Source organism: Meles meles, chromosome 1, assembly GCF_922984935.1.
Source record: "Meles meles chromosome 1, mMelMel3.1 paternal haplotype, whole genome shotgun sequence".
Lineage (NCBI taxonomy): Eukaryota > Metazoa > Chordata > Mammalia > Carnivora > Mustelidae > Meles > Meles meles.
Genome location: NC_060066.1, coordinates 4370414 through 4397742, shown reverse-complemented (window position 1 = coordinate 4397742; position 27329 = coordinate 4370414). Strand labels below are relative to the sequence as shown.

Genomic DNA, 27329 nt, shown 5'->3' with positions numbered 1-27329 from the left:
TACAGGTGAGCCGGCAAGGACGGAGCTGGTGCTGGAGTCTCCCTGGAACCACCAGGCACCGCCGCCCGCCGGGAACTGCCACTGTGTTTACTTGGAGCCCCTTCCTGGGTGCTCTCATGTCAGGCCCCCAAAGCCTCCAAAAAGGACCCGATTTTCAACCCTCCAGACTTCTCCACAGGGTTGCTTAGGTCAACTTTGTAATGAAAAAATGTGTCTCTATTACCGCTCGAATGCCACAGGCCCTTAGTGCAAATTACAAGGGCTTTGGTGTCCAACACGCACAAGTGTATGCACACACACACACATACACACATTTCCACACACAGTGCGCACTCATGCATAGGCACACACACACCTACACACAGACCCACACGATACACACAATCATGTACACACCTGTGCACAAACCCTCACGATACACTCACACTCACGCACGTTATGCACATGCACACACAATCCAGACAATACACGCATTCACACACATACACACATCTGCACGCACACACAACACACACGCACACACAATCCAGACAATACACGCATTCACACACATGCACACATCTGCACACACACAACACACACACGCACACACAATCCAGACAATACACACATTCACACACATGCACACATCTGCACACACAACACACATGCACACACAATCCAGACAATGCACACATTCACACACGTGCACACATCTGCACACACACAACATACATGTACACACAATCCAGACAATGCACGCATTCACACACGTGCACACATCTGTGCACACACAACACACACAATCCAGACAATATACGCATTCACACACGTGCACACATCTGCGCACACACAACACACACACAATCCAGACAATACACGCATTCACACACGTACACACATCTGCGCACACACAACACACACACAATCCAGACAATACACGCATTCACACACGTACACACATCTGCGCACACACAACACACACGCACACACAATCCAGACAATACACGCATTCACACACGTACACACATCTGCGCACACACAACACATGCACACACACGGTTTGCAGATAAAGCCCGAGCCTCCTCTGGGACAGCCGAGCCCTCCGGGACCTGGCTCTGCCTGCCTTCCCCGCCGTGCTTCTCTTCACTCCTTTTCTACAGCCTCGGACCCCGCGGGGTCCCACTGCCACGCCTATACATGTGTGGTTTCTCCTCTAGGAAAGACCCCAAAAAACCAGCAAGCTCTGAGTCACTCCCCAAAACTGTCCTGGCTGCTCTCACATCCCAACCCCGTAACCACCACGTGAGGGCCGGCCCCACCGCTGGTCACTCCACACGCGACCCTGCATGTCGGTAGCACGCAGACCACAAAGCATCCTTGTTTCTCAGTTTACTTTTGAAATCTGCTTCCCTACAAGCATGTGAACTCTGCAGGCAGGGATCCCTTGCCTCTTGTCTTCCACGGGGGCCCCAACACCATTTCTGGCACACAGCGAAAGCCCAGGCACAGAAGTAAGGGTCGGACGGAGGCATGCGCGAGTGCACAGACATTTTTTTAAGGGAACTTGAGCTGCACCAGTGGAAGGAGGGATGCTTGTTTTACTAAACACTGATGCTAAATGCCCATGGCCTTGTACCTCCCCTGCCCTTCTCTGGCTGACCTGTACTGCACTTGGAGTGGCCCAGCAAGCTGGCCGGGCAGGTGCTCAGCTGCTTGACCTCATACTTCTCCTGGCCGTGTGATATACCCCAGGGGGCATGACTCTCCGCCTCCCTGACTTGGCTTGCTAGAAACACTTCACTGTTCCATTCATCTGTCTGTTCTATTTCCTGTAAGACACCAGCCCACAGACGGAGGAGAGAATGACAAAATGCACCATCGTGCCTTTGAACAAGTCCCAGTTGAAAGAGAGGGTCCTGCTTTCTGCATTAGCGAGCACACACTCAGCAGCTGGCCCATCTGGCAAGGCTGCAGGGACAGGGATGGGGAAAAGAGGCAGAGGAGCAGGGCCAGGGACAGCACAGACGCCCAGAGCCTGGCACAGGCGCTCCCGGGTGGGGTGAGAGGGCCTGGGAGCCAGAGGGGCCCCTTTCCAACCGCCTGCAACCCTGCTGTTCCCTGCCAGCCCGCTCCTGCCTCTCCTCCCTCCACCGAGCCGGGGAGCACACTGCTGACGTCGCTCTGCTCCCACTCCACCTGGAGACCTCTGCTCAGGTCTACACCCCTGAGACCGGGGTGGTCTTCCCTGACCCCGGGTGGTTTTCCCTGGCCCGGCTTCCCTCCAGGGCCCACCAGATGCAGCTCGGTGACCCTTCTCTGGTGACAGAATCACCCCTTCCCATCCCACTCCGATCCTTAGTTCTCTCCCAACTCACTGGCACCCTGACTCCGTCCCCGGCCCATGTGCCCATCGGCTTGCCCGGCTGTTTCTCTTACACACCCCACCCCGCAGCAGGAGGCACCAGGAACCTCACTGTCCCTGAGGAGGCTCCCAGCCCCGGGACCTCTCGTGGTTCTGTAACGGCCCACCCCTCTTCACCTTCCCATCCACCTGCTCCCTGCAGCCCCAGAGAGCATCTCAGGTGCAGCCCTGGGCGGCCCTGCCCTGTCCCAACTGTTCCCGCAGGCCACCCCTATGCACAGAAAGGCCTAGCCCCTGGCCCCTGCCCCCCAACCCGCACCCCCACCAGCTCCAGGTGGGCAAGGAGAGGGGGCTGAAGCAGACCAGTTACCGTTTCTGAGCTGGAGTCTCCCCAGCTAAAGGGGGAGGAATGCCCCTCCCTGGCTCTCAGGGGATTGCAGAGGGGCTGTGCTCGTGACGCCAACGCACATGCTAATGGGAACTGTCGTCCCCGTCCTCTGTGTCACCAACATGGCTCAGCCCCATCCTCAGTAGCCCCTGACTGTTCTCTTAGTCAAGGCCTGGTCTGCACGTGGGTGTTGAGGATGGGCTGTTTGAGCAGAAATCCCAACCCTGCCACGTCCGGTTCTGACCCTAGAAGGACCACTGAATTTCTCAGGGAGTGTCCTGCTGTCTGTCTGTGAACTGAGGGTGTCCATCGTGTCTGCTTCCTGAGATCGCGGGACAGACTGGATCAGAAATGGCCTGGGGGCACCGAGGACATTCCTGGGCACAGGGTGATGCTCAATTTGCTAGAATTAGCGGCAATCTGAGTAGTGATTTTTATGGCTTTACTTGATTTAACGATTTCCTTTGTTTGATGTGGTCCCATGTCTGACGTCACTGTCTCAGCAGCGACACATGGAAGCATAGCTTGGTTTCCACTGCAGAGGTTACTCAAGCAAGAAGGCAAAACCAGAGGACGCATCCGTGCATGACCGTGACCATGACCATGGCCACCACGGGGCCACTCGCGTGGGCTGGAGGGGGGCGCACATGGGCACGGCTCGTGGGTGTTGCCTTCCTCCCTTGGCCCCATCGCCCCTGCCTACCCCCTCGGTCACCCCGTCCTGGCCTTCCTTGTGAGGCATCTGCAGGTGCCGGCCATGTTTGCGAACAATCCTTCAGCTAACAACACAAGTTCCAGAAGACTTCAGAACTTCTTAATGGTGTTTTGGGTTTGGGTTTGTTTTTTTTTGCCACATCACCATTTCTTGAATTTTCAGATATTCAAACTTACTCTTTTTTTTTAAGCTTATAGTTTGTGCTTGACAGATCAGGAAACAATATTTGTAATATACACTAAAGTGACAATTAGTATTCAGAATATATGTATATATGTGTGTATATATATACGTATATATGTATGAATATGTATATGTATAAAATATTGAAATCATTAGGGAAAAAAAACCACAAAATAACCCTAAACACAGGCAAATGCTGTGGGCTGGCAGTCACCAAGGGGAAAGTCACACAGTCGATCAACAAACACACAGGACTGCTGTTCACAGTAGAAGCAGGGAGATGCAGGTGGAAACCACAATAAAATACCATCGGCCATTTGCCATCTGATTGGTAAAACAAAACAAAACCAAAAAGAAAGGAATATTTAAAAAGAAAATATATCAATACATTGGGGAGGGTTTAAGAAAATAGAACTTTCGTCCATTGCCGGTAGGCACAGAAACATTCCGAGTATGTGGGAAAGTCGACAATTGTTTACCCTGCGATGTAATCATTGAACACGAGCCGCGGGACCCAGGGAAACTGTCTCCGCTGGTCCACACTTCAAGCCCAGCAGGCAGGTGTGGTCCACGCTCCTCGTGGGGAAAACCACCTTGGAGCCATGCCAGCATGTTCAAGACCCCAGGCTTGCTGACAATGACGGGGAAACATCAGAAACAGTCCACGTGCCCACACACTGGAGGACCGAGAAACGGAATGTGTAATAATATGATGAAGCAGCTAGAAGAAGGTGTAACAAGCTTTGACACAGAATCTTGGACAAAAAAATCAAAAGGCAAGATTTAGAATATCGCACATCACGTACAGAAACTCTGGAAAACTGAGCACACATCCAGCCACACTGTATTCGATAACAGACTTGCATGAGCGTAAGAAACGATAAGAAATGGTTTGGAGGAAGAGCTACCCCAAATCACGCTCCGGTTATTTCTGGGGAAGCGGGACCCTCCGGTCACGGCAGGTAAGGCGGCCTCCTGTGCGTGGGCGTCCCGTGGACGCAAGAAGGAAAAAGGAGGACGGAAGAGCGGGAAGGAGGAGCGTGGATGGTGTGACAACAGAAGGGCCACCGGGGCAACACCGAGTTATCATGGGCTGTTATGTCTAGACGGTGCACTCAGGATAATTCTTAAAATTTATTTTGTTTATAATTTCTATATTTGCCAAATTTTCTACAATCAGAGAAAAAAAGAAAAAATGCCTCTATTTAAATGTACAGAATTTAAATACCTCTCTACTTGCAAATACGTATGGAAATCTATGTCCCCATTGCTGAGCACAGTCCCCGGCATACAGCAAGTGCTCAATGTATGCGAGAGCTGACCGGTTGCACGGGTGAGGGAGGGTGACTCTGGATTCCAGTGTTTTCTGAATCAGGGTCCCCCTTCCTCAGGCAGTTCAAGGCAAGGTCTTGATCAGTGGTACAGACCCATGAGGGGGAGTTGCGGACACTTGACTCCCGAGGCTTCTCCCCAGTGACCCCAGGACCTTGGCGGTGGCCGCCCCCCCACCCCGGGTACTCACGTCGATGGGCACGCTGTCATACAGGCGCTTGCCGATCACCGTCTTCCCCTGGATGTCGATGTTCTCCCTCTCTTCGATGGGCAGCGTCTGCACCAGCACACAGTCGACGTACAGGGAGACGTTCTGAGCCTGGATGCTTAGGGCAATCTTGTGCCAGTCCCGGTCAAAGAGGTCACTGACCCGGGGGCCTCGGAAGACCACCCTGACAGCATCTGTCAGAGCACCCACGGCATCATACTCGACTGCCTTGTTCTCGCCGTCCAGCCGGATGGAGACCTGGGGAGCAGAGTACCACAGGCTCCCTGAGCTGCAGGAGACCAAGGCGGGAGAGCGCGAGAGGGGAGTGGGTGGTGGAATCACGAGTCACATCCCAGCCGTGACCCTCGCCACTCGTCAGCCTTGGATAAAGCCTCAGTTCCCTCCTCAGCCTTGGTGCTAACAACCCCGACCCTGCAGGCTGTCCCAAGCACCTGAACGAGATGGGGTAATTGGGCTCAGACACATGCAGGGTCACACACAACCCATGCCTGGGGACTATGCAGTAGGGGCACTTCTGTGAGTCTGCACGACAAATGGTACCAAAAGGCTTGAGAAATCCCAACTGGTCTCCGGGTCACTGAAAACACCAGGCTGCCAAAATGGGCCATGTCTGGCCAGATGCCAGGGACCAGGCTGAGACCCTGTCGCAGCCCACACTCTCTCCCACCATGAGGATGACCTTGAGGCTCCTTGGTGGCAGGGACTCACAGGTCTTGTTCCCTGGAGGACCCCCTGTCCTTTGCAAAATGCCTGGGCCACTCTGGAAGAAAGTTTTACTTTCATTTTTCTTTGAATGAAAGAATGTTTGGACACTTGCCCATCCACGAGCTCATTTCTCCCTCCCCTACTCAGTACTCACTAAATACCTTCTGTGCCCTGCCCAGCTCCCCACCCCCCAGAGTCTGAACTTCAAGGGTCTTGCCTGGCCTCCTGTGCCCTTTGGTGTCTCATCAGCGTGGCCCCTGGGAAGTCCACGGGATGGAGACCACAGGCAGGAAGACAGGGTCTGGGGGCTGATTCTCCCCGCCCCTCCCTGCTTCCCTGTGGTTCCCGGTGGTTGTGTCCCTCCACACACCCTGGCCCTTTGGGGACTCTCTGTTCTCCATGGCTCTAGCCCCATGGTCTCCAGTAACCACCAACCACCCTTGTCCCGGCCACCCAGGCCTCTGGGGGTAGTAGCTTCTTGATGTCGCTTATCCCAAGAGACCTCGATATCCTTTGCTGGGTTCTTTACCCCGGACCTTAACCTCATCAGCAACCTCAATCCTAGCCACGTTCTTAAAACATTCTTCAAAACCTGGGACCATCTGCTATCTGTCTACACCCAAACCGACAAGTCACTTTTGAGCTGTGTGTCCTTGGGCAAATCGCTTCACCTCTCTGGACTCTTTCGCTCTTTATAAAAGGGCACACCAATGTCAGCACCCGCAGCACAGAATCATCACGGGATCAAGTCAGTTAGCGTGCGTGTAAAACACTGACGCGGTCTTTATTAGGTTCTGGCGCTGCTCGAAGCATTAGCTATAACAAACTAAGCAAATAAATTCAAAGTCTTCCCCGTGGGGCAACCCTTCTCTGCTATACACACGCCTGGACCCCAGCCTGCTCACTTGCTCTCACGTCCCCACGCTCGTTTCATTTACTTTTCTCCTAGCGCCCGGTCCTGGTTCATTTCTTCCCTTCACCTGTTTTGCCTGCCCTGCCCCATCCTCGTAAGCGGGGACTTCATCCCATTCGTTCCCTCTCTTCCGGGGCGAGGACCTCACCCAGCTCATGGTGCCGACCCCCAGAAAGGCACTGAAAGAATGAACAAGTGAATGGATGAGAGCCCTCGGGTCAAGGAAGGCGCCCATGCACCGCCGGGTATCAGCCACAGGGTTTACGACACTGCCCAGGTGTTCTGATTTCTCTTTCTGGCCTCCCCTGACCTCAGTACAGCCGGGGCTGGGGTGGCGCTAGGATTTGCTTTCACTTGCACATCCTGCTGGGGTATGCCTGGCGTGGGTAAATACAGAAAACCGTGAACCCTGGCCAATAACCTAGTACGCTTCTAACACACCCTCATACTTCTGTTATTAAACACGGTCTTTTGTTTCTAGAAACCACTTTCCCCTGTTTGAGCCCTGTGTCCCTGAACCACTGAGGGAGCTCCGTGAGGACAGGGCTTTCCCTTCAGACGTGCACTTCTTCCAGCAGGACGCAGAGCCAGGGATAGCAGCCGGCAGGCCCGCGTCCTGTGTCTACCGGAGCAGGCTGGGGACCTCAGGAAGGTGCCTCACGGCTCAGCCCCATCAGCAAGTCCCGTTGCTTCTAGTTCCAGAAGACGTCTGGAAATCTATGTCCAGAAGATGTCCAGGCTCTCATCATTTCTGCCAGGGGTTGCTGTGACTGCCAGTCTGGGTCAGCACCATCTCTTGCTTCAATTGCTACGATAGTCTCTGAACTCGTCCTCCTGTTTCTGGGCCAGCCCGCCTCCCGGAGCCTGGTCTCTGGCAGAAGAACTCCCCACTGGCCCCCCACCACCTCTTGAGCCCCTCCCCGAGGAGCAGCCCCCACAGCCTCTGTTCCAGCCGACCCTGCCTCCTTCCTGACCCTTCATGCGATCTAGCACGAATGAATGACAGTTGGGGAGAAGGCCAGCTTTCGAGTGTGGCTGTAAATACTAAATATCGTGATGACTGTGAAGTCGAGGTCAGTAGGTCTGACGGATCGCATGGGGCTGCTGAGAGCCCACGTCCCTTCCGGTAGGCCTTTCTCCATTTTTCCCTGTGTCTAGCCTGTGTCTCCCCCGGGGCACGGAAGTGGCCACCATCAAAGGCCAAGGAAGAGCCTTCCACCAATGGCCAGGAGCTTCTTTGAACGTGACCCTCATGCCCCCCCCCCCCACCCTGGGTGGGCCTTCTCTGCCTGGTTCTGTCACGTCCCAGCCCACGGCCCGTTCCCAGGAGGAGGGGAAGTCGCAGACACAGCAGACGGCAAGTCATACAGCTCTGCGAACACCATGAGGGGAGAGAACCCAGACGAGGGGGTGAGGGCTCACCCACAAGAATGCATGGCAGGCACCCAGTCCCATCGCCCAGGCCCCGAGAAACTGGAGAAGCCAGACCCGCGTGCCTGCGGACGGAGGCGGACGGCTTGTGTACCCTCCAGGAAAACGGCCCTTGGAGAGGAACCTCGTCCGTCCCATCCAGCCACCCACACTCAGGAAATCAGGGCACTCGGTAGCCAGACTGCATCTCAGCTGGACCAGGGGCGCGATGGAAAAATCATTGAACAGGACTGACAGTGGGGGATGGGAGGCAGCTGAACACGGTGGTTAATACACAGACTCGGAGTCAGACCCCGTGTTCAAATCCCTCTTTTCCTTCTCACTCGTGAGTGTGAGGGCAGAGGCCTCACCTCGTGAACTCAGCAACCCCGCCCCCCCCCAGCCTTGCAAGAAGCCAACAGGCTGGGAAGGGGACCGATGCACTCTGATGTGTGAGGTCCTGGGGACCATTCCTCGCCCCTACGGAGGACAGCGGGGCGTGGGGACGAGCCAGCGCAGCACCCAAGTCCAGCTCTCATGGGGTCCCACGGCTCGCCGCACGGACGGCGCCGTCCCCTGGCCGCAGTCCACGCATGTGGTCGCCATGGCCTGATCACTCAAGCACATTCTCATTTTGGCCTCCAGGGAACGGAGTCCGTATCCCTCAGCTGAAGGTGAGCCTCGTCTTCCAAAGGCAAGACGGGTGATGACAAAGACAGGAGGAGTCCCCAGACTGGGGATTTGGCAGGACGCAGAAAGCAGGGTCGCCTGCAACTCAGACCAACGTGTGGGGCTGCTGGCTCTGATCCAAGACCTGCTTTCCCGCCCAGGCTGCGGGCCTCTGACGGGCTGCTCTCCCCTTGTGGGGACATGCCTGAGGGGCCGCAGACAGGTCAGTGCTTCCCAGACTAGGAACAAAGCGCATGACGTGTAACACAAGCGTGTCATGTAGGAGGCATTTTCCAGATGCCCTCAAGACACGGTTCACCCCACCGTCCCCGGCCATCCGCAGCAGCTCTTCTGTTCCCACGGGACAGCCGGGAACGTCAAGACTCAGGAGGCTAAGCCCGCAGGTCTTGGGGCCACACCAAGAAAGGGGCTGGCGCACGACATAGCCCAGATCTGGCTGACCCTGAGCGAGTTTCTCTGCTACATCACGGAGTTGTGCCCCTCAAGATGCGACCAGAGCAGAGGCCACTGGACAGCGGAGCTGGCCGCCCCTCCTGGAAAGGCCGAGCATCCCTGGGGTGGAAGGAAGTTGGTCCCTGGCCCCAGCAGAGCACCAGGCACCGGACTGTCCTCGGGGGAAGAAGCCATATTGCCCGCAGCGTCCCTGGGGCTTCACTCCCAGACTGCTGATCTCCTGGGCCCGGGACAGAGGACCCTGGAGAAAACAGGGCAGGTGCCGCCGGCCGCACGAGAAGGACACGGGAAGCTTCTGGCCCCCGAGACCCAGCGCTGCCCCTACCTGCGGGATCCCATACTGGTCGATGACCTGCCAGATATACCAGTCTTCTTTCCGAGACGTTTTCCGGAAGCGGAAGGTGGTGACGAAGGCATACTCATCAGGCAAACCTTGCGGGAACACATCCCTGGAGGGGGACAGAGACGGAGGGCTGGGGCTGAGCGAGGAGAGCGGCGACTGCGGGGAAAGCCCAGGTGCCCCGTGGGTCACTACATCCTGCCACTCTTACCTCCTGAGCGTCTCTCAAATCCACCTTCTCTCCTGCCTTTACTGCCCCCTCCTTCGATCAGGGCCCCAACGGGACCATCTGAAGACCCCTCCTGCGGCCACTTCATTGTCCCCCTGCCTCAGGCTTCAAGTCCACTCCCCTGGGGCACTTAAGTCCGTCTGACAAAGTTGATGTCAGACGCCAAGTCGCCACCCCCCCCTTCCCAGGCCAAATGCAGCTGAGTGCCCTGTCTTCACCTCTCCCTGCTGGCTCCTTCTCGGTGGGGCCCAACGGCTCTATCTCATCCTGCTTGATCCCCTGCCCTGCCCTCCAGGACACCCTCCTGTCTTCACGGAGCAGAGCCTTGCACTCCTGCCCAGTGTGGGGGCCCAGCCCCTCATGCGGGGGAGTTCAGCCCCCTGCAGCTCTGCCCAGACCGTCCTGTGCCCGCCCTTCCCCTCCACGCTCAGAATGAATGCTGTTCCTCCCAGGAGTCACGAAGAAGGTGTTCTGATTCTCATGGTGTAGCTGAGGGCAGCCAGGCTCTGTGGGTTAACAGGACACAAGCTGGCTGCTAAGGGTGTGGACAGAGACCCGCACAGAGAAGAGGCCCTGTTCCCAGAGCTCTTTCCCACCAGCTGGCCGCACCCTCACCCCAAGGACCTGCCTGAGGAAGACACGGTATAGACCTCTGCATTGGAGGGGGTGGAAGCCGTCTGGCCAGAAAGCCAGGAAGGGAAGTGAGGAGGCGTCTGGGTTCCTGGTTCCAGACCCGCACACCCTCGGGGACCCTTGGTTTGGCTGTTGAGCCTGTGAGCTAAGACTGGCCCTCCTTTTGTGATTCTCGGTTCACAGGTCCCAGCTGGGAGCGGACCCTGTTGTTCCAAGTCCTTCTCGAAGCCGAGATATCACCCAGCTCACATGCAGGTGCCAGGAGCAGCGTCCAGCCCTCGGCGCTGTCCCCGCCTGCAGGACTGACGGACCCCTCGGTCACCGCCCCCACGGGACAGACGTGGCCTTCCCTGCCTGTCTGCACAGACACAGACTTTTCAGCCATAGTAGATGTGGCATTTCCTTTCCTTTTTCAAACCAGGGACTGTTTTTGTCCAAAAGCACTTTTTTCATGTACCTCTGATATCACACCTATAGTGTGCGTGTTTGGCATGTGTGCACCCGGATAAACCCAGCTGGATTCGTGTAGATAGTTAGGTCTCTGCAGCGTCGGTCTGCAAACCTGCATCTCTAGTTCTATTTCAATAAAGGAACAGAGACTAAGATTTTTCCTGAGGGCGTATACCTAAGTACAAGCGTACGCTTATATTGCTTATATATATATATAACGGGGGAATCACCGTTACCAGAGAACATCTAAAGGAAACAAACGTGGCCTGATCGAATCTTTCCAGAAATAAAGCAGCAGGTAACAAGATCACACTGGGAAACACCAAGGGTGTGGGGCCGGAGGACCCGGGTTTGGGGCCAACCTCTTCCTCCTACGGAGGGCTTGTGAGAAGGCGTACACATTATAGTCCCATTCCGAGTCTCACGCCTCACACCGGATAAATGATGAGATAAATGATGAGAGGAACACCTTGATCACCTCACTTCACTGTAGTGAGAAATAAATTAGGCATAAAATGCCTAAGGAGGGAGCACTCACTCTGTCCTCTGCACCACAGGGAAGGATCCCATCCGGACGTAGGAGCTCTGCATCCCGTTCTCTCTCCTCCCCAGGATCTCCTTCACACTGAACAAATCCATCAGGTCGAAACCTGTCAAACAGAAGGGCGGGGGTCAGTGGCAGGAGGAGCATGGGGGGACACGGGGAGCCCATCTCTGCGGAGGCAGGGAGAGTGGGCGTGGAGGTAAGCTCAGGAGCTGTTGGGAGGCGATCTGGGCAGGAAACATTAACAACAAAGTAAACACATGCACAGCCTCCATTTCCATTTCCAGGCAAAGTGCAGGGGAAATGCGGACCTGGGGTTTCCAAAGAAAGGGGAGGCTGTCCTGGCCACGTGGCCGGGGCAGGGAGCCATCCCGCTGTTCTCAAAGCCCCCATGAACACTCGGCTGGCTTGGCCACAGTCCTGCAATTCACGTATATTTTGCTTGGATTACAGCTTGGCAGCTTTTAAGCTTCATGCTTTCAAAGAGAGAAAAACCTGAACGATGTTGCATCATTGGCAGGTCCTCTGCTCTGGTTTGTTTGGGCTGTAGGAGAGGAGCTCGTGGGCACTGGTAACGTCTGTGATGGGAAAGTCATGACCTTTGTGCTCGGGGCACTGGAGGGGTGGGGGGGGGCAGCGCAGGCTCGTGCATGTGTGACACGGGCCGGGTCTGTAACCCACGGGAGCCTGCGCACTGAGCACTGGACCGTAAGGGGAGGGCCGTGATCCGGCTGGTCACTCGTCACGCCCGCTCCACCACCCCAGCCGGCACATCCTGACCCCCAGCACAGCAAACCGTCTGGGCTTGAGTCCTGCAGGCCAAGACCCTCAATTTTCAAAGGAACCCAAGCACAGCACTCCACCCGAAGCCAAGAGTTTGACGTACTGGCCCAAACCGTGTCCCTCGGGCGGTGAGAGAGCTCATGCAGGTTAGAGGGATGGCACCCAAGGACAAGCACAGAGGCTCACTCCTTTCTGCATCTCCAGGGTTGACACGATGCCTAACCCATGGGACTTTGGGAAGATTCTTGGGATCTCTAACCTTCGAAGGCACTGCCATCTAGACAGGAGCTTAGCCTGCAGGGTTCATGTTACCATGATGAAGACGTCCCCCTAAACTTTGCTTTAAAAGATCATTTGCTCATTCGACACATTTTTGAGCGCCTCTCTGCTGCTCCAAGCCCAGTATAAGAAACAGCGGGACAGAAAAGGGTTAGCACAGACTGAGAGTTTCAGTGGTAGGACTGGACAGGTCTAGGCTGCGGTCCTGACCACAAGGTCCTTGCTGTGTGACCTTAGGCAGGTTGCCTAACGTCTCTGAGCACCGTCTCTTCATCTGTGAAAAGGGGGCTGTTTGAGTATATATCTCTGTAGGATTGTGGTAAAGTCCCAGTGATAGGATACAGAGCTCTTCCTGTAACTTCTGAAATACAGGAACCCCAGAGTAGTTTTCATTTTGGTTATTTTCCCATTAGTTTTCATTTTGGTTATTTTCCCATTAGAATGATTACAGCCTCTTCTGCCACTAAGTTCTGTCCAGACGCCCTTTATTCATTCGATGCATGGTTTTGAGAGCCTGTTCTGAGCCAACCATGTGTGAGCACAGCACTTACAGCAGGAGGAGAGACAAAAGCCTGGTTCTGGGGAACTGGTGACCTCACGGGGGACCCAAACTAGGCAAACACACAGCAGGAAGATAAGGTGACAACTGTAGGCAGCCAGGCACAGCGAGGCGGGCCCGGGACGGCACATGAACGGAAGCCACGCCCAGCCTGGAGCAGAGCCTGCGACGGTCCAGGAGGGTCGCACGCACGGTGAGGCTCTCCCAGGCTGCCGTCCTGGGTGACTCTTTGGAGGTCCCAGCCGCTCACCATGCTGAGATCATGTCATTCTGGAAAATGACTAAGACTTATCCTTATGTCATTTTAAATAGCAGTTCACACCCTGGCTCATTAATGAAATTCACGATATCATGTTGAGTGATATTTAGTCCTTAAGTAGAAAACATGAATCTGAGCCCCCACGTGGTGGAAAACAGCCCCTTCAACCCGTGCTTCTTCGCATGCAGTGGGGCGAATGATCCAGCCACTCCAGAGACGGGGTTTCGCCCAAGGGGCAGGCAGCCCACACCCCCACCTGACCTCAACCACGCTGCATGGGCCATGGAGGGCCCAGCAGGCCTCAGCTGGGCCTAGGCTGAGCAGGGCCACGTCTCTTGGCTGACATGCTCAGGGAACAGAGCACACCAACCCATTCACTGTCCACAGAACCGGGCCTGGCCCATTGCACAGACTCACACAACTGAACTTCTAGCCAACTCCAGGCTGCCCCGTGACTTTACCCTAGAAAGACTGTGTAAGAGACAGAGCACCCAGCACCTAGAAGGCCAAATGCTCCCAGGTCAAGTCCCACTTAAGTCATGAGACCAGGGCCCCATGATGGTACCACTGCTCTTACCAAAGGGACCTCAAGACCTCCCTTACCCTCCCACCGTCTACGGACATGGACTTCCAGCCCCCAGAACCGTTAGAGATGATTCCGGTTGCTTATGAGCCACTCAGTCCACACTGGCCAAAGGGATGAAGACCCGGAGTGACTAGGAAGCAGCTGTCTGATTTCTTGAGTCTGTTTCCCATACTGGAAAGGTGGAGGGAATCATTCCCCCACAGTGCTGTCAGGACAGGTCAGTGAGGTGAGCCGAGAGGGCACGGGCGGGGACGCAGGCCCCGGGCGGCTGTACCGTCCCTACTGCCTCCCCTTGCTGGGGACCCGCGGCCTCTATGAAAGCCCAGCACGGGGGGCCCATACCTTGGCCATAGCCCCGCCACTGTCACCTGGTAATAGAGGCCTAGGTATGTGGCGAGGAACAGCCCCCTCCCCACGCAGGAAGGGGTCCTGGGGAGCCCCCCATCCCCCCGCTGTGGCAGGTCAGTGGCACCAGATACGCAGAGACACCTGCTGTAGAAGGAGAGAAGCCCTCTCTTTCCGGCTTCCCCTCTGCACTTCCGCTGGCCCGGCTTCCTAGAGCTCCGAGTAGGGGCGGAGCCTGTGGTCTGAGCATTGTCCAGGGACAGAAAGCGTCAGGGGGCCCTGCAGCACACAGAGGCCGGCCGGCCCAGCTCGGGGCAGCTGGCAGAACCGACCGGGCCTCACGTGACAAGGCTGCCACCCGTGCTGGGCCCTGTCCCCGGACATGGACTGGCAGCACTGGGAAGCTCCCAGCAGTGGGGAATGGGGGGTGGGCGCTGGGAAGTCCCTGGAGGGTCCACGGAACGGACACCAAATGGTAAAGGGTGTCTAGCCCGTTTGGGCTCAGTTTCAGTACCAGGCAGAGTAGGGTTTGGGGACAGTCTGTCCCGGATCCGTAAGCTGGTCCGGGACTGGCCCCGCACACAGCTGGCGGCCTTGTGTCTCCTCCGCCAAGGAGGCGGGACTGAGGGCCCAACATGCAGGCTGCCTCCTTGAGGACTGGGCCCGTCCATGCACGCGGGGCTGCAGGGAGCGGGGTCGGTGCCGGCATCACCAGCAGCCGGGTACTGAGGGTCCCTGCGGGCTCTCCCGTTTGTGACAGCCTCTGACCGTCCTGCCTGCCTGGGGCAGCTCCTGTCAGAGAGCGGGGAGGATGAAGGGGGGCAGGTTGTTGTGCAAGAGAAGCTGCCCCCAGGTAAGTTAAGGGAGGCAGGACCATCTCCATCAGCACCCCTGGCCCCATCCGGTCCTTAGACTGGGGGTCCACGACACAGGTGCACCGAGCATGCTCCTCACGGCTCCTGGCTCCTTTGTACTGGGGGGGGGGCAGCCACCCCATGGGACAGGCCTGTCCACGGCCTCACACTGAAGTTCCCACAGAGCAGCAGCTCGCGCGCAGAAAGCAAGTTAGTTCGCACTCCGATGGCCACGGGCCCGATGCCTTCCCCGGGACAAGGGAGCCGTGAAAACCGCAAAAGGGGCCGCCCCTCTACTTCCCGGCTCTGTCCCCTGTCACCAGACACTGCCACCCTGAGCTCGGTTTCCCTGACGCAGTTGTACGTGGGAGAGCCCCTTTCTTAGGTTTTAAAAGAGCAAACACGGGCTCTATTTCCTGGTTCCGCTCTTATGGGTTTCACGGAGTGAAAACAATGACGGAACACAAAGACTCAAGAACATGTGGAAACTTGGAACAACCAGCAATTAACTAGGCGGCAGCAAAGGGTGCCGAGAGGAAAGATGGATTGCTGGCAGGACGGGAAAGGCTGGAAAGGGCGACGGAACACGTTCCCGAGGTAAATGGGCTCCGTGAGAGGCACCGCGGGACAGAGAAGCAATTGTTCGGTGCAGGAACTGCGAGGCCGCAGCTCCCCAGAATCACGGAGTCAGCTGGAACAGGCGGCTTCAGGGACACTGTTGACCATGACCCTGAGTCCAGTGGGTGTACCTGCCCCGTGCCCGTGCCCTCGGGGCACTCTGCCCCGTCCTCGCCCCTGGACAGAGCTTTGCTGGGCCTTCCAGACATCATGCTTCTCCATGGTCCTTAGGGCCTCTGGCCCAGGCACACACAGCTTAGCTGGGGACTGCTTCCCTCACTGGATGGGTTTGATCTAATTCATGGTCCCAACCTGAAAGAAGCCAGGGGCTTTCGGCTGCTCTTGTTTGTGGCACTGTGTGTAGAAAGAGGGAAGGAGAGAAGGTAGGACGCCCCGTTGGCTTCTCGGATCCCAACAAACAGACAGAATCCCAGCCCCCCAGAAGTTTAATGTCTAGGGAAAAGCAGACATGTCCAGCTGCGGAACAATCAGGGAGGCCTCCCAGAGGAGGCAAGCCCTGGCCCGGAGTTGAAGAACAAACAAAAGGTGGGCAGACCGAGGAGGAAGAAAGGGCATCCAAGGTAGCTGGATGTGCACAGGTCCCTAGGCTTGGGTCAGCTGGGTTCCTTCCGAGAATCTTGGCTATTCTGGGATGTCAGAAGCCACGTTCAGGGGAACACTGTCTGGCAGTGGGATGGGCAGGGACACACGTGGCTGGGTTCTGCTGGCCACACAGCAAAGTTTGAGTGCCCTCCTGCACGCAGTAGAACCACAGAAGGGCTTCGGAGCTAGAGAGAGACACAATCCTGTTTCTATCTTGAAGGTCATTCTGGCAGCAGGGAGGCAGGACAGGGAGGATGGCCTTGCTAAGGCAGGATGGGGCAGGGAGAGGGGAAGGGGCCCTTGGGCCACAGTCCACTTGAGAGGTGCAACAGGCATGCTCCAGTGAGTGTCTGGAGGCCGAAGCCCAGGCGGGAGGAGAAAGAAGTCCAGAATGTCTGTGGCCATGTTTCAGAGTGGCTCCGAGCCTCGCGTGTTCCTAAGCGCCAAAGCGCTAACCTCCTGGGAGATTGTACAACACCTGCTGCCACTGAAAGTCCCGGGACACTGAGTCATAAGCACGAGAGGGATGCCCAGAAACAGGGCTCAGGACGCACAGTTGTAGGCAGGGAACCCGAGCTTCAAGCGGCATCGGGAGGCCAGGAGCAGCAGCACTAGGCTAAGACCTGCGTCTCCAAACCACCTTCCCTCTTCCCTTCCTGGTAGTTCTGGCCAGAGAAGCCCTAAAAGCTCCTGAAGTCATTAGGAGGAAGGCCTGGGAGTGAGGCTTTCTGGAACCTCATTTTTCTCAGTATGAAAGCCATTCCAATTACCCAGCTGTGTTGGAATTCTTCCTTCCCTCCCTCCGATGGTCTGCCTATGAGTCCCAACTGTGCCAGAAACTCAGGCAAGGTATTGCACGATGTGCCCATGCCTCAGTTTCCCCAAGTATAAAATACAAACTGGTGCCTGTCTCCTTCCTCATCCGGGTTGAATGAGAGCACACGGGCCCCGTGCTGGGCACACCGTAGGTGCTCAGGGTCGATTCTTACCACTGTTGGTGTTCACATCCCTCTCGTCATCTCTGTCGTCATCTGTGGACACCCCCCCAGACAATGAATTACTTAGGGGGGACGCTGCTCTGAGAGATTCGCCGCTCACAGTCAGCGTTGGACCATGCGGCAGGTAGGAACGGGCTCTGAAGAGTGACTTTGGTGGAAGCTGTGCTTGGCCAGGGATTGCCGAGGGAGACAGTGGGAACACAGACATCAAATTGCCCAGAAACTTCGCCTCACCCTGGGCAGGGCAACTCAGCTATGAAGATGTCCCCATGCGAGGTAAGTGCATCAAGAAAGGAAGAGGATGATGGTCGCCTTTTTCTCTCCCACTGACGGAGAACCCCTGGGAGGGAGAGGTCCTACCCGAGCACCAGCCACACACCAGGTGCTCCGCCAGGAGGAAAGAGGCGACTAACTCCACCTTCCCTTGGGTCCCTCCAGAAGTGCTGAACTGGGAGGCGCTTGATGGGGGACTGGGGGTGGGGGACGGGCAGGAAGGGCAGCTGTGAAGCAAGTGGCACTCAGCCGGCCGCCCCAGCAGGTGGCTGCAGCTGGATATCGCTGGGAAACGCCAGGAAATGGCTCAACCTGGACCTTGGAATAATTCCCCCGAAGGACAGAAGAACCAGGGTGTTTCTTCACCACAGAAACTGCCTGAGAGCTGAGAGTTGCAGTCCTGCAACACGTTTCACCTGCTGTGCGAGCAGGCAGGGCAGCTTCTGCCGTTCTAGAAACATCCCTCCAGCACAGAGCTGCAGATACCGGCAGGTTCTTGTGGGCAGGGGCACCCTAACCTGACAGCCGACTGGGACAGCATCCCCCGGACAGCGTCTGCAAAGTGCCTGCTCCTGACCCCCTCCCCCGGCTCCATGCTGAGGATGCAGACCCCTGCCCCCAGGGCTGCACATGGAGGGGGTCCCCGACCCCTCGGGCAGCGGGCAGGAGCAGGGCTCCCGCGGAGGCGGAGGAAGCTCCCCTGAGAGTTGCAGGGGCAGGACACGGGCCACGGGGAGGAGCCAAACCTACTCCCACATTCGTGGCTCCCAGGAGGGTGGGAAGCCCCCCGGCCGCTGCCACGTACCCTGTCCACCCCGTCGTGCAGGGGCAACCTGGGAAGCGGCTCTGTGGGGTTTATTTCCACCGTGGGATCTGCAGCCACGTGTCTCTGCTCTCTCTCCCTCTCCCCCATCACTCAGGTCTCTATTTATAACTCTGATTCACACTCTCACCCTGAATGCACTGACTTTTCCTCTCATCTGCTCACTCCGCCGACCATTCCCTCACTCATCCCCCGACTCATTTGTTCTGACGTGTTATTTAGAGGCTCCCACAGGGTCACCACTGACTTCCAGGTGGAGATGCGACTGCTGTTCACAGTTCGGGGGCTGTGGGTGGGGCTCCGCCCGCAGGGCTCGGCTGTCGCGTGATACCTCGGGGAGCAGATCAGGGAGGCCAGCCCTGAGTCAGGGAGGGCTCACACCCGGCAAACGGCACAGCAGAGCCAGCAGAGCAAGCCGGCGGCTGCTCTCGCTTTCTCACCTGTGATTTCCTTGCTTTCACCGTTGGTGTGCTTAAAGCGGTCTCCTTCCACATGGACGCTGGGGCACAGAACGTCTGAGGAAGGCAAGAGAAAACAGGAAGATGGATGAGCAAATGAGACCCACAGTCCCTCCGTGGGATGTGACAGCACCCAGGGCCCCCAGCTCCCGACACATGGCACTCAGGACCTCCAGTCCCCAACACGCAGCACCCAGGTCCCCCAGCACCCACTGCACGCAGCACCCAGAGCCCCCAGCTCCAGGCACGCAGCACCAGGTCCCCCAGCTCCCGGCACGCAGCACCCAGGGCCCCCAGCTCCCGGCACGCTGCACCCAGGGCCCCCAGCTCCCGGCACGCAGCACCAGGGCCCCCAGCTCCCGGCACGCAGCACCCAGAGCCCCCAGCTCCAGGCACGCAGCACCAGGTCCCCCAGCTCCCGGCACGCAGCACCAGGGCCCCCAGCTCCAGGCACGCAGCACCAGGGCCCCCAGCTCCAGGCACGCAGCACCAGGGCCCCCAGCTCCCGGCACGCAGCAGCCAGAGCCCTCAGCTCCCGGCACACAGGAGGCGGTGCACCCTACGGACTGGCTCGTTTACACGGGTACTTGTCGAGCACCTACTCTGCAAACGCTGTGCTCTGTCCTGGGGCGGACACACAAACGAGGCAGCGTCCCTCCCCACCAAGAGCACAGTCTCACCCTTTAGAGGGAGTCAGACGCCCAAACTGACAGGTCAGCCCCGTGTGGTAGGTGACTGAGCGGGAGTGGTTGCTGGGGGATTCGGGACACGGGTCTGACACCTCGCGGAGCTTGTGGGAGGTCGGGGAAGCTTTCCTGGAGAGGGGATGCTTGAGTCCTTCTTACCAGAACAGTGAAGACGTGGCCAGACGGACAAGAGAACACAAGGTGGCACAGGCAGAGGGCACCTCGTCCAGAGAGTCAGGAACGTACCCGTCAGGACTCCCCGTCGGCGGGGGAGAGTCAGGAACGTACCCGTCAGGACTCCACGTCGGCAGGTGTCAGGGAAATAGGAAACACGTGCCGGGGGCCGGCCGCTGAGGTGTGTCTTATGCCCGCCCCGAGGAGCTTCAAGCACAACCCCAGAAGCAAAACTGCTCAATTACACGAAGGCAACAGGGTACGCCAGTCGCACAGCAAGAACAATGTGCATTACGGGATGTTAGGACACCTCAATGTTGTCATGGTTCCTCGCTTAAGAAAAAGTTAGAAGGGAAAGACACTCCTCCGGTTGTCCTAAAATCCCAGAAAGAGCACCAACTTGGAATTTTAAAGTCCTCTGTCCAAGTGCCGGCTCCCTGACCGACCAGCCCGCTGTCTTGGCCAAGTCTGTTAACCTCTGTCTTGGAGCAAGCGTTTCTGGCAGGGAGACCGTCCAGAGCACACACGAGCCACGGGGCTGCCGGGGGGCTGAGCAAGTTCAAGCTCATGACGGGACTGGAACGCGGCCGGGTGACCCTCTGATTCAGCGCCTGAAGCAACTTGATTACCTTCGTGTAGATGTCCCTTGCTCACGTCACTATCTCAACCTCCCCCACATTAAATAGTTCCTCCCTCGTCCCATGGGCAGTGACCTGTTTTCACATGCAGGGCACACGGGTCTCTGTGAGGAGTCGGTTCAGGGACCCCTTTACCAACCAGCAGCGAGGGGAAGTGGAGGTATTTTTCCTGTTTATCCTAAAAGGCACTGTGAGGTCTGCGAGCCCCGTGGAAGGGGTTATTTTGGAAACAGCACCGAGCCGTCTGTCTAGGACACAATACGCAAGAGGACGCAGGAACCCCACAATATTTTGACAGCCCCACCCAGGAAAGTGGCAGCTGTGGGGTGACCATCTGTCACTTGAGCCCCGGAAGGCTGCCAGAGACACCGGCTGGGGACCATGGTCACAGCAAGTGCATAGACCCAGAAGGTTCTATCCTGAAGAAGAGCAAATCTCGGAAGACTGATAGCCCGAGCTCAGGGCACAGGCAGGGCCACTGAGCCTTGCCTCCGGAAATACCCTGAGGTTGTGACTTGATTCCCAAACCCAGAAGGGCGAAGAGAGTCCAAAGACCATGAACACAGGCAAGAAGGAGCTTCCTTTCAAAGACATTAGAAGATGCCCAAACTGCCTTAAGGAATGGTTCCCTGAATGGCCCCCTGACCGCCTGGTGGGGCCATCACTAACCCTTAAACATCCAAGAGGCTCAAGGGGCAATTTATAGCCAACGAAGCGTCCAATCAGGACAAATGGTTCCCAAAACAGCCCCTCCAGCCAGGCTTTGCAGGGGAGGGATGTCGGGGCCCTCTGGGTTCACCTGCTTGGCAAGGAGGTAGGGTTAGCCTCCAAAGGCCCTCCTGGCCTAAAACTCTATCTGTTTGGCCAACATATTTCCACGTCTTGGATAATGATCTATTTATTTCCATATTAACTCATTCACTTAAACTAAAATAGCGGAGTTCCAGATATGTCCCAGGCAAAAGCCAGTTCTAGGGACACTGGAACGGGATAAAAGACAAGTCACTGGGCGCCTGGTGGCTCAGTCGGTGTAGCGACTGCCTTGTCTTCGGGTCATGATCTCAGGGTCCTGGGATCAAGTCCCACAACGGGATCCTTGCTCAGTGGGAAGCCTGCTTCTCCCTCTGTCTCTTCCCCTGCTTGTGCTCTCTCTCCTTCTCTGTCTCTTTCTGACAAACAAATAAGTAAAATTTAAAAAATAAAAACAAAAAGACAAGTCACCGTCCCTGCCGTCAGGGCACTGGCCGGCTGACTCTGACCTGGAAACACAGGGAATTGTTGGAGCAGCCGTGACCTCACCATGCCCCCTTGCTTTGTAGCCCCCCACCCCCGCTCAGCCTTTGAGATAGACTGCCTCCCCCAGGGCTTATTCTCAGGCTGGAGCCCCAGCACCCCGCTCCACGTCCCAGGACAGATGGCACCGCCTGGAGGTCACTGATGGTGTTTGTCTCCCCAGGGAGTGGGAGCTCGCAGCCCCCCGGCGTCTCCCCGTTCAGCATCACTGACTCCCAGCCCCAAGCACAGACAGGCCCCGAGTTCACGGGGACCAGAAATGACCAGCAACCCCTGAGCCGAGGAGTTAGCGCTGGAAGACTTCCAGGTATGGGCTCCCTCGTGACGCGGGGGAGCAGTGAGATGCCACAGAGCGGGGCTCCTGCCGTGGATGGGGGACAGACCCCATCGGCCATCAGCCCTACTTCATCTCTGCTAAAAGAATGCCTCTGTCCTCAAAATGGCAGCATTTCCAGCCCAAGGAGTAGAGCTGTGCAGGTCTGGTCTTGGTGACTGGAGGTTATTCTGTCCCCCACCTTTCTAGCCTCCCTCGCTGCCAGGGACACACATGTGGCCCAGTTCTGGACAAGAAAATGAGGGACAGAGTTTGCTGTGGTTGGGTGAGTGGTGGTTCCTTAAAAAGCCTTTGCTTTTCCTGATGGAATAGGACAGGGAGGCGGATGGGGCTGCCAAGGTCACGTTCCCTTCCTCCTCCTCAGACCGCGGGGACGTAAGGTCTGCGGGACTTCCAAAGACAAGTGAGGAGGCAAGGAATCCCAGCTCCAGCAGCCTGAGCCTGGGGGAAAGCGGTAAGAAAAACACACTTCTCTCCTTGCCTAAGCCACTGAACTTGTTTTCATTTGGTTAGCTTTTGTTTTTAATCTGCTGCGGGGTGATTCCAAGCTTGCCCGCATGCCCTTTCTGGGAGCAGAACAGATAAGCCAGGCTCCAGGACTGGAAAGCTGCGTCTCTTTCCAGATGCCCGAGGACAACTCAAGAGGACCAGCATGAGATTCTCCTGGTTGAGGAGCCACGGACGGACTGGGGTGTCTTCACTACCCCAGTAAGGATGGGTTGACCTGGTCATCATTCAGGATTGACGTGAGAAGCGGCTCCGGAACTAGGGATGGGGTAGGTTCTCAGGAATGGAAATGTGGGCTTAGTTCCGGGTGAGTTAGTCAATGTTCCTTTTTGAAAGGGGAGGGGGACACACACAGGATGTGTCTGATCATGATGACCTGCTCCCCGGAGTGATTTATTGTCACTCACTGACACCCGTTCGCCCTCGGTCTTCAGGCAGGCAGAACCTCTGTGACTTCTGGAAGGAAAGAGCCCTCTCTGCCTGCAGGACCGGCTCTATTGCCCCAGAAGCTTTCAAGGGAGACCAGCTACCGCGGGATCGGAGCGGCAGCTCCAAGGGGAAAAAACAGGAATTCACTGCAGTTTCTGTGGAAAAACATTTCTGTTGTCCTCAGTTTACCAAATGGTGGAGGGGGAAAGTGTACTTCCCCAGGATGCCCTTCGGCTTTGTGCCAACACACCCACATTCCTATCTAGAAAACACTGAGCCAGGCCAGCCCCGGCCATCTTCGTCTGGGAAAGAGAGTGCTGTGTGCCAGTCCCCGGCTGGGGCTGTCCCTGCAACAACCGTTCTAGTATGTTCACTTTTCTTCCTATTGTGCAGGTTGTAAAGACAGAGGCCGAAAGGTTAAGAAACTCTCCAGGATGGGAGGAGTACCTGGATTTGAATAAAGGTCTGCCTGCCTCTGGGGTCTGGGAGAAGACACGGTAGCCCTGGTCTAGGAAACCAGCGGGACCCTGGAAGCAAGGAGCAGAGTCGGAGGACTCAGCGGGCCGCGGACAGGAAGCCATCACTGCTCACGAGCGCGTCACAGCGGCCACTGCGGAGCGTAGCCGGCCCCAGGGGAGATGATGGCAAGGGGGGCAGGGAACAGGCAGAGGAGGACGACGTGAACCGGACACCAGCAGACACGCAGCCCAGCGCCTCCGCTGTTCGGGGGCCAGCCCGGTTGCCACTCTAGAGAGCCAGCAGACACTGAGCCAGGCCCGGGTGACATGACTGATCACGACAGCAAGGCCAGCCGCTGCCGGGGGCCGAGGACCCCCACGCCTGCTCTGGGCCAGGTGTGCGAGGTAGACCGTTTCCGCTGTGCTGGGCGATGGCGGCATGTCTGTGATCAGAGGACACGGGTACGCCTGCTGTGCCCCAGGCACTGTCCTAAGTGTGCTGAACACGTTAACACATGGAACCGAGTCCTCCCGACAGCTTCGAGGGACAGGTGCTGCTGTTTACAGAAGGGGCAAGAAAGGCCCCAAGAATCAGTAAAGGCATCTCCCAAGGCCACAGAGCGAGCAAACGGCAGAGTCAGCACGACGGCTCCCGCACCTGACCCCTGACCACTGTGCCGCACGGCCTCTCCAAAAGTCACCCTCGGCCCCGTCACCCAGCCAGCAAGGAGCCGAGTCTGCCTCCAAAGCCTGCACAGACAGATGGCCAGCTGCTCTTTCCTGAGGTGGCCCCTCTGGCCCAGGAAGGGCTCACACTCTAAAGTCCTTGTGCTGCACCCCTAGGACCTGGGGCTCCCCGAGTTCGGCCCGCTGGGTCGGCTCGCTGGTGCCCATTGGCACCAGGCTCCGAGCTGGGCACTGCAAGCCTGGGGTGGACAGACAGCAAAACGGGTACCAGCCCAAACAGGCCCCTGTTCCCTGTCACAGAAGCTACTTAGATGTTCCAAGGCCGCCAGGGGGCTTCTCCCACTATCTTCTTCAGCGGCCTTCTCCAGCAGAGTCCCCCGGCCCCCCACGGCTCCCTCACCCAGACAGGCCAGGGGAGTGGAGGGACAGGTATCCTCTGAGCTGTGAGCACACAGGCTGGGATGACAGCTCCCAGGGGCTGCGTGTAGCTGCTGGCCGAGGGAACGTTTGACATCCTGTCTGGTCCCTGTCAGTGAAACTCATTGCGCCCATTGTGCAGACGAGAGAACTGAGGCGAGGAGAGCCAAGAGGACCCACTTAAATCACGCGGCCGGTTAGTGGTGGAGACAGGATTCAACTCCGTGTGACCCTGGCACACTCTGGCTTGTGCATGCGTGTGCGCACGCGTGCTCGCTCACACACACACACACACACACACGCTGGGGCATCCAGAAGGACATGGAGTACTAACACTGTGGTTACCTCTAGGACCGAACTTGGAGAGATTCCTTAACTCCTTTTGCTTTTGTGTATTTTCAAATTTGTTTTAAAGATCTAAACATGATTTACGAGTTATTTACCATGATGAATTTTGAGAAGCAGGTCTGAGCCCTGCCCTGGGGTCCTTGCTGCTGAAGCCACAGGAGGCTCGGGGAAAGGAGGCAAGGAAGGCCGGCGGGGGCTGGGGCTTAAGCAAGCGCTGTCTGCAGAGGTGAACTCAGGAGTCCGGGAGGCCTGGCGGGCCTGCACCAGCTGACGTGCACAGGGCAGCCTGGACCGTGGGGGAGGGCTTCACCCCGGCGCCGCCTCTCCTCTCCCAGCCCGAGCCCGGGCCTGCTCGCTGGGGTAAAGTGAGGCTGAAACAGGGCCAAAGGGAGACTGTGCTCCTGGAGGCCGGTGGGGAAGGCGGTCTGGATTCTGCAGGCCTCGCCTCTCTCACATCAGCTGCCCTGTGCAAGCTTCCAGGTCTGCAGATATGGGTGTGAGTTTGCGGGGTTTTCCCCATCCAAGGTCATCCTGCAGCTTGGATGGGACAATGAGTGGGAAGATGGTGACGGGACCTAATTGCTGTTCATTCGTTCATTCACTTGTTCAGCCGGAGCATTTTTGCCAAGTGCCCGGCACCCACCTCCCAGGATAAAGAGCCAGTGCAGCAAGCGTCCCAGCCTCCCGGGGGTCAGAAAGCAAAAAGCAAAAAGCAAACAGACAGACACAGAGAAGCGAGCCGGTGGTCGTGCAGGAAGGACACAGAGGATATGTCCAGGCGCCGGTCACGTAGGTCACGACGCGCGTCAGATACCGGGTCTGGGAAGACCTCATGGCTGAGCGACACCTGGGCTGACAGCAGAGACAGGCCACAGGGAGAGCAAGCCGGCAGGAGCAGCAAGTGGCACAGAGCCCCAGGGGCAGGGGACACAGAGGAAGGGGGGTGGCTCGCCCTGGGCTGGGGACTGGACCAAGGCCTGAGCTAAGGGGAGTGAGGAGACAGAGGGGAGGTGAGATGTCAGCTCAGGGGACCTCATAACCCAGAGCAGGATCCGGAATTTGGGACAAGGAAGAGATGGCTCAGGTGGGGAGTCAGGAGTGAGCAACGAGGCCGAAGGCAACGGAAGTTTAATGAATACCGACCATGTTCCCGGCACTGAACAGCTCTGAGGTATAAGAGGCGTCAGCGACCAGCTCTCTGTCCTCCGGGGGCTGCTGTCCAGTGGACAAGATGGACATTGGCCAAATAAGACACTGACCTCTCCAGCAGGTGATTATAACCAGTGGGAAGCTCTGAGGTGAGGACGGGAGAAACAAGGTGGGATCCAAGCTGGCTGGAGGGTTGGGGATGTCTCCGCTGAGACCTGAAGGATCAGCTGGAGGGGAAGTAGGGAGAAGCAGCGGGACGGTGACCCACAGCAAGCTCACAAGACTCAGCGACTTGTCCCCAAGTAACAGAACTCATTGCTCAGGATGCAAAACCCAAACCCAGGTTGGTCTGACCCCATCACCTCCCATCTTTGCGCTACAGCCCACAACACATCCATCTATATAGAACAAGGGCTCTGGGGAACTCAAGAATCCCTTAAATGACCAGAATTGGTGAGACGGTCACATGACACATGGGGGTGGGGCCAGCAGTAGGCAGGGGCTGAGGGGGGCACTGTTGGGACCTTAAGACCCCTGTGTTCTGCTGCAAAGTTAATCATTAGGGAGCAGAGCAGGACATGAGCCAATGTTTCCAGACTGTCTGGCATGGCAGGGACATGATCACTGCCTGGATGCTAGGGAGGCCACAGGGAACAGAAAGGGCAAAATGCCCTGCCCTCCTGAAGCCCAGGGTCCAGGAGAGTTCACGTGAGTCTCTCAAAGGCTTTCCTGGAGGGGTGGCCATGCCCAGCGTGCAGCTACACTGGGGCTCAGAGCGGTGGCACGACCTGTCCATGTCACCCTGTAGGGAATGGCAGAGATAGGATCCAAACCCAGGGCTGGTGAAATGCACAACTCACACCACCTGCCCAGCGCACCCTGAAGTCCAACAGGGGAAGATGCACAAGGCAGGAAACGTGAGCTGCTGAGTGAGGCCACTGGCGCGACGCAGAGAGGCACTTCTAGAATCAGTATTCGTACAGCACATGGCCAGAGCTGAGGGTCAGAAGGAGCCTGAAGGATGACCCCTAAGGTCCAGACCTCTCGTTTTAGAGGGAAGGGATCTGGTGCCACCCAAGGGAAATGCCCACTGTGCAGCCCCCATGAAAGCTGCCACCGTGCCGCAAGGCCACATCCTCAAAAGTCCTCAAAGGTCCTCTGAAGCCAAATGCAGGAAACACCAGCCGCCCAGGGGACAGCAGGAGCTTCTCGG

General features: G+C 57.2%; 1 protein-coding gene across 1 annotated transcript in view; it reads right to left on the bottom strand.

The window, feature by feature from the left end:
- The window catches only part of COL22A1 (collagen type XXII alpha 1 chain), a 243512-nt gene that overhangs the window by 175704 nt on the left and 40479 nt on the right, over positions 1-27329 (bottom strand). Inside the window, exons 4-7 of the mRNA XM_045978553.1 lie at positions 18979-19053; positions 11553-11664; positions 9688-9811; positions 5153-5428 (exon numbers count right to left, since the gene is read on the bottom strand). Of these exons, the coding sequence (XP_045834509.1) occupies positions 5153-5428; positions 9688-9811; positions 11553-11664; positions 18979-19053 (587 nt within the window). The remainder of the gene's footprint in view (positions 1-5152; positions 5429-9687; positions 9812-11552; positions 11665-18978; positions 19054-27329) is intronic.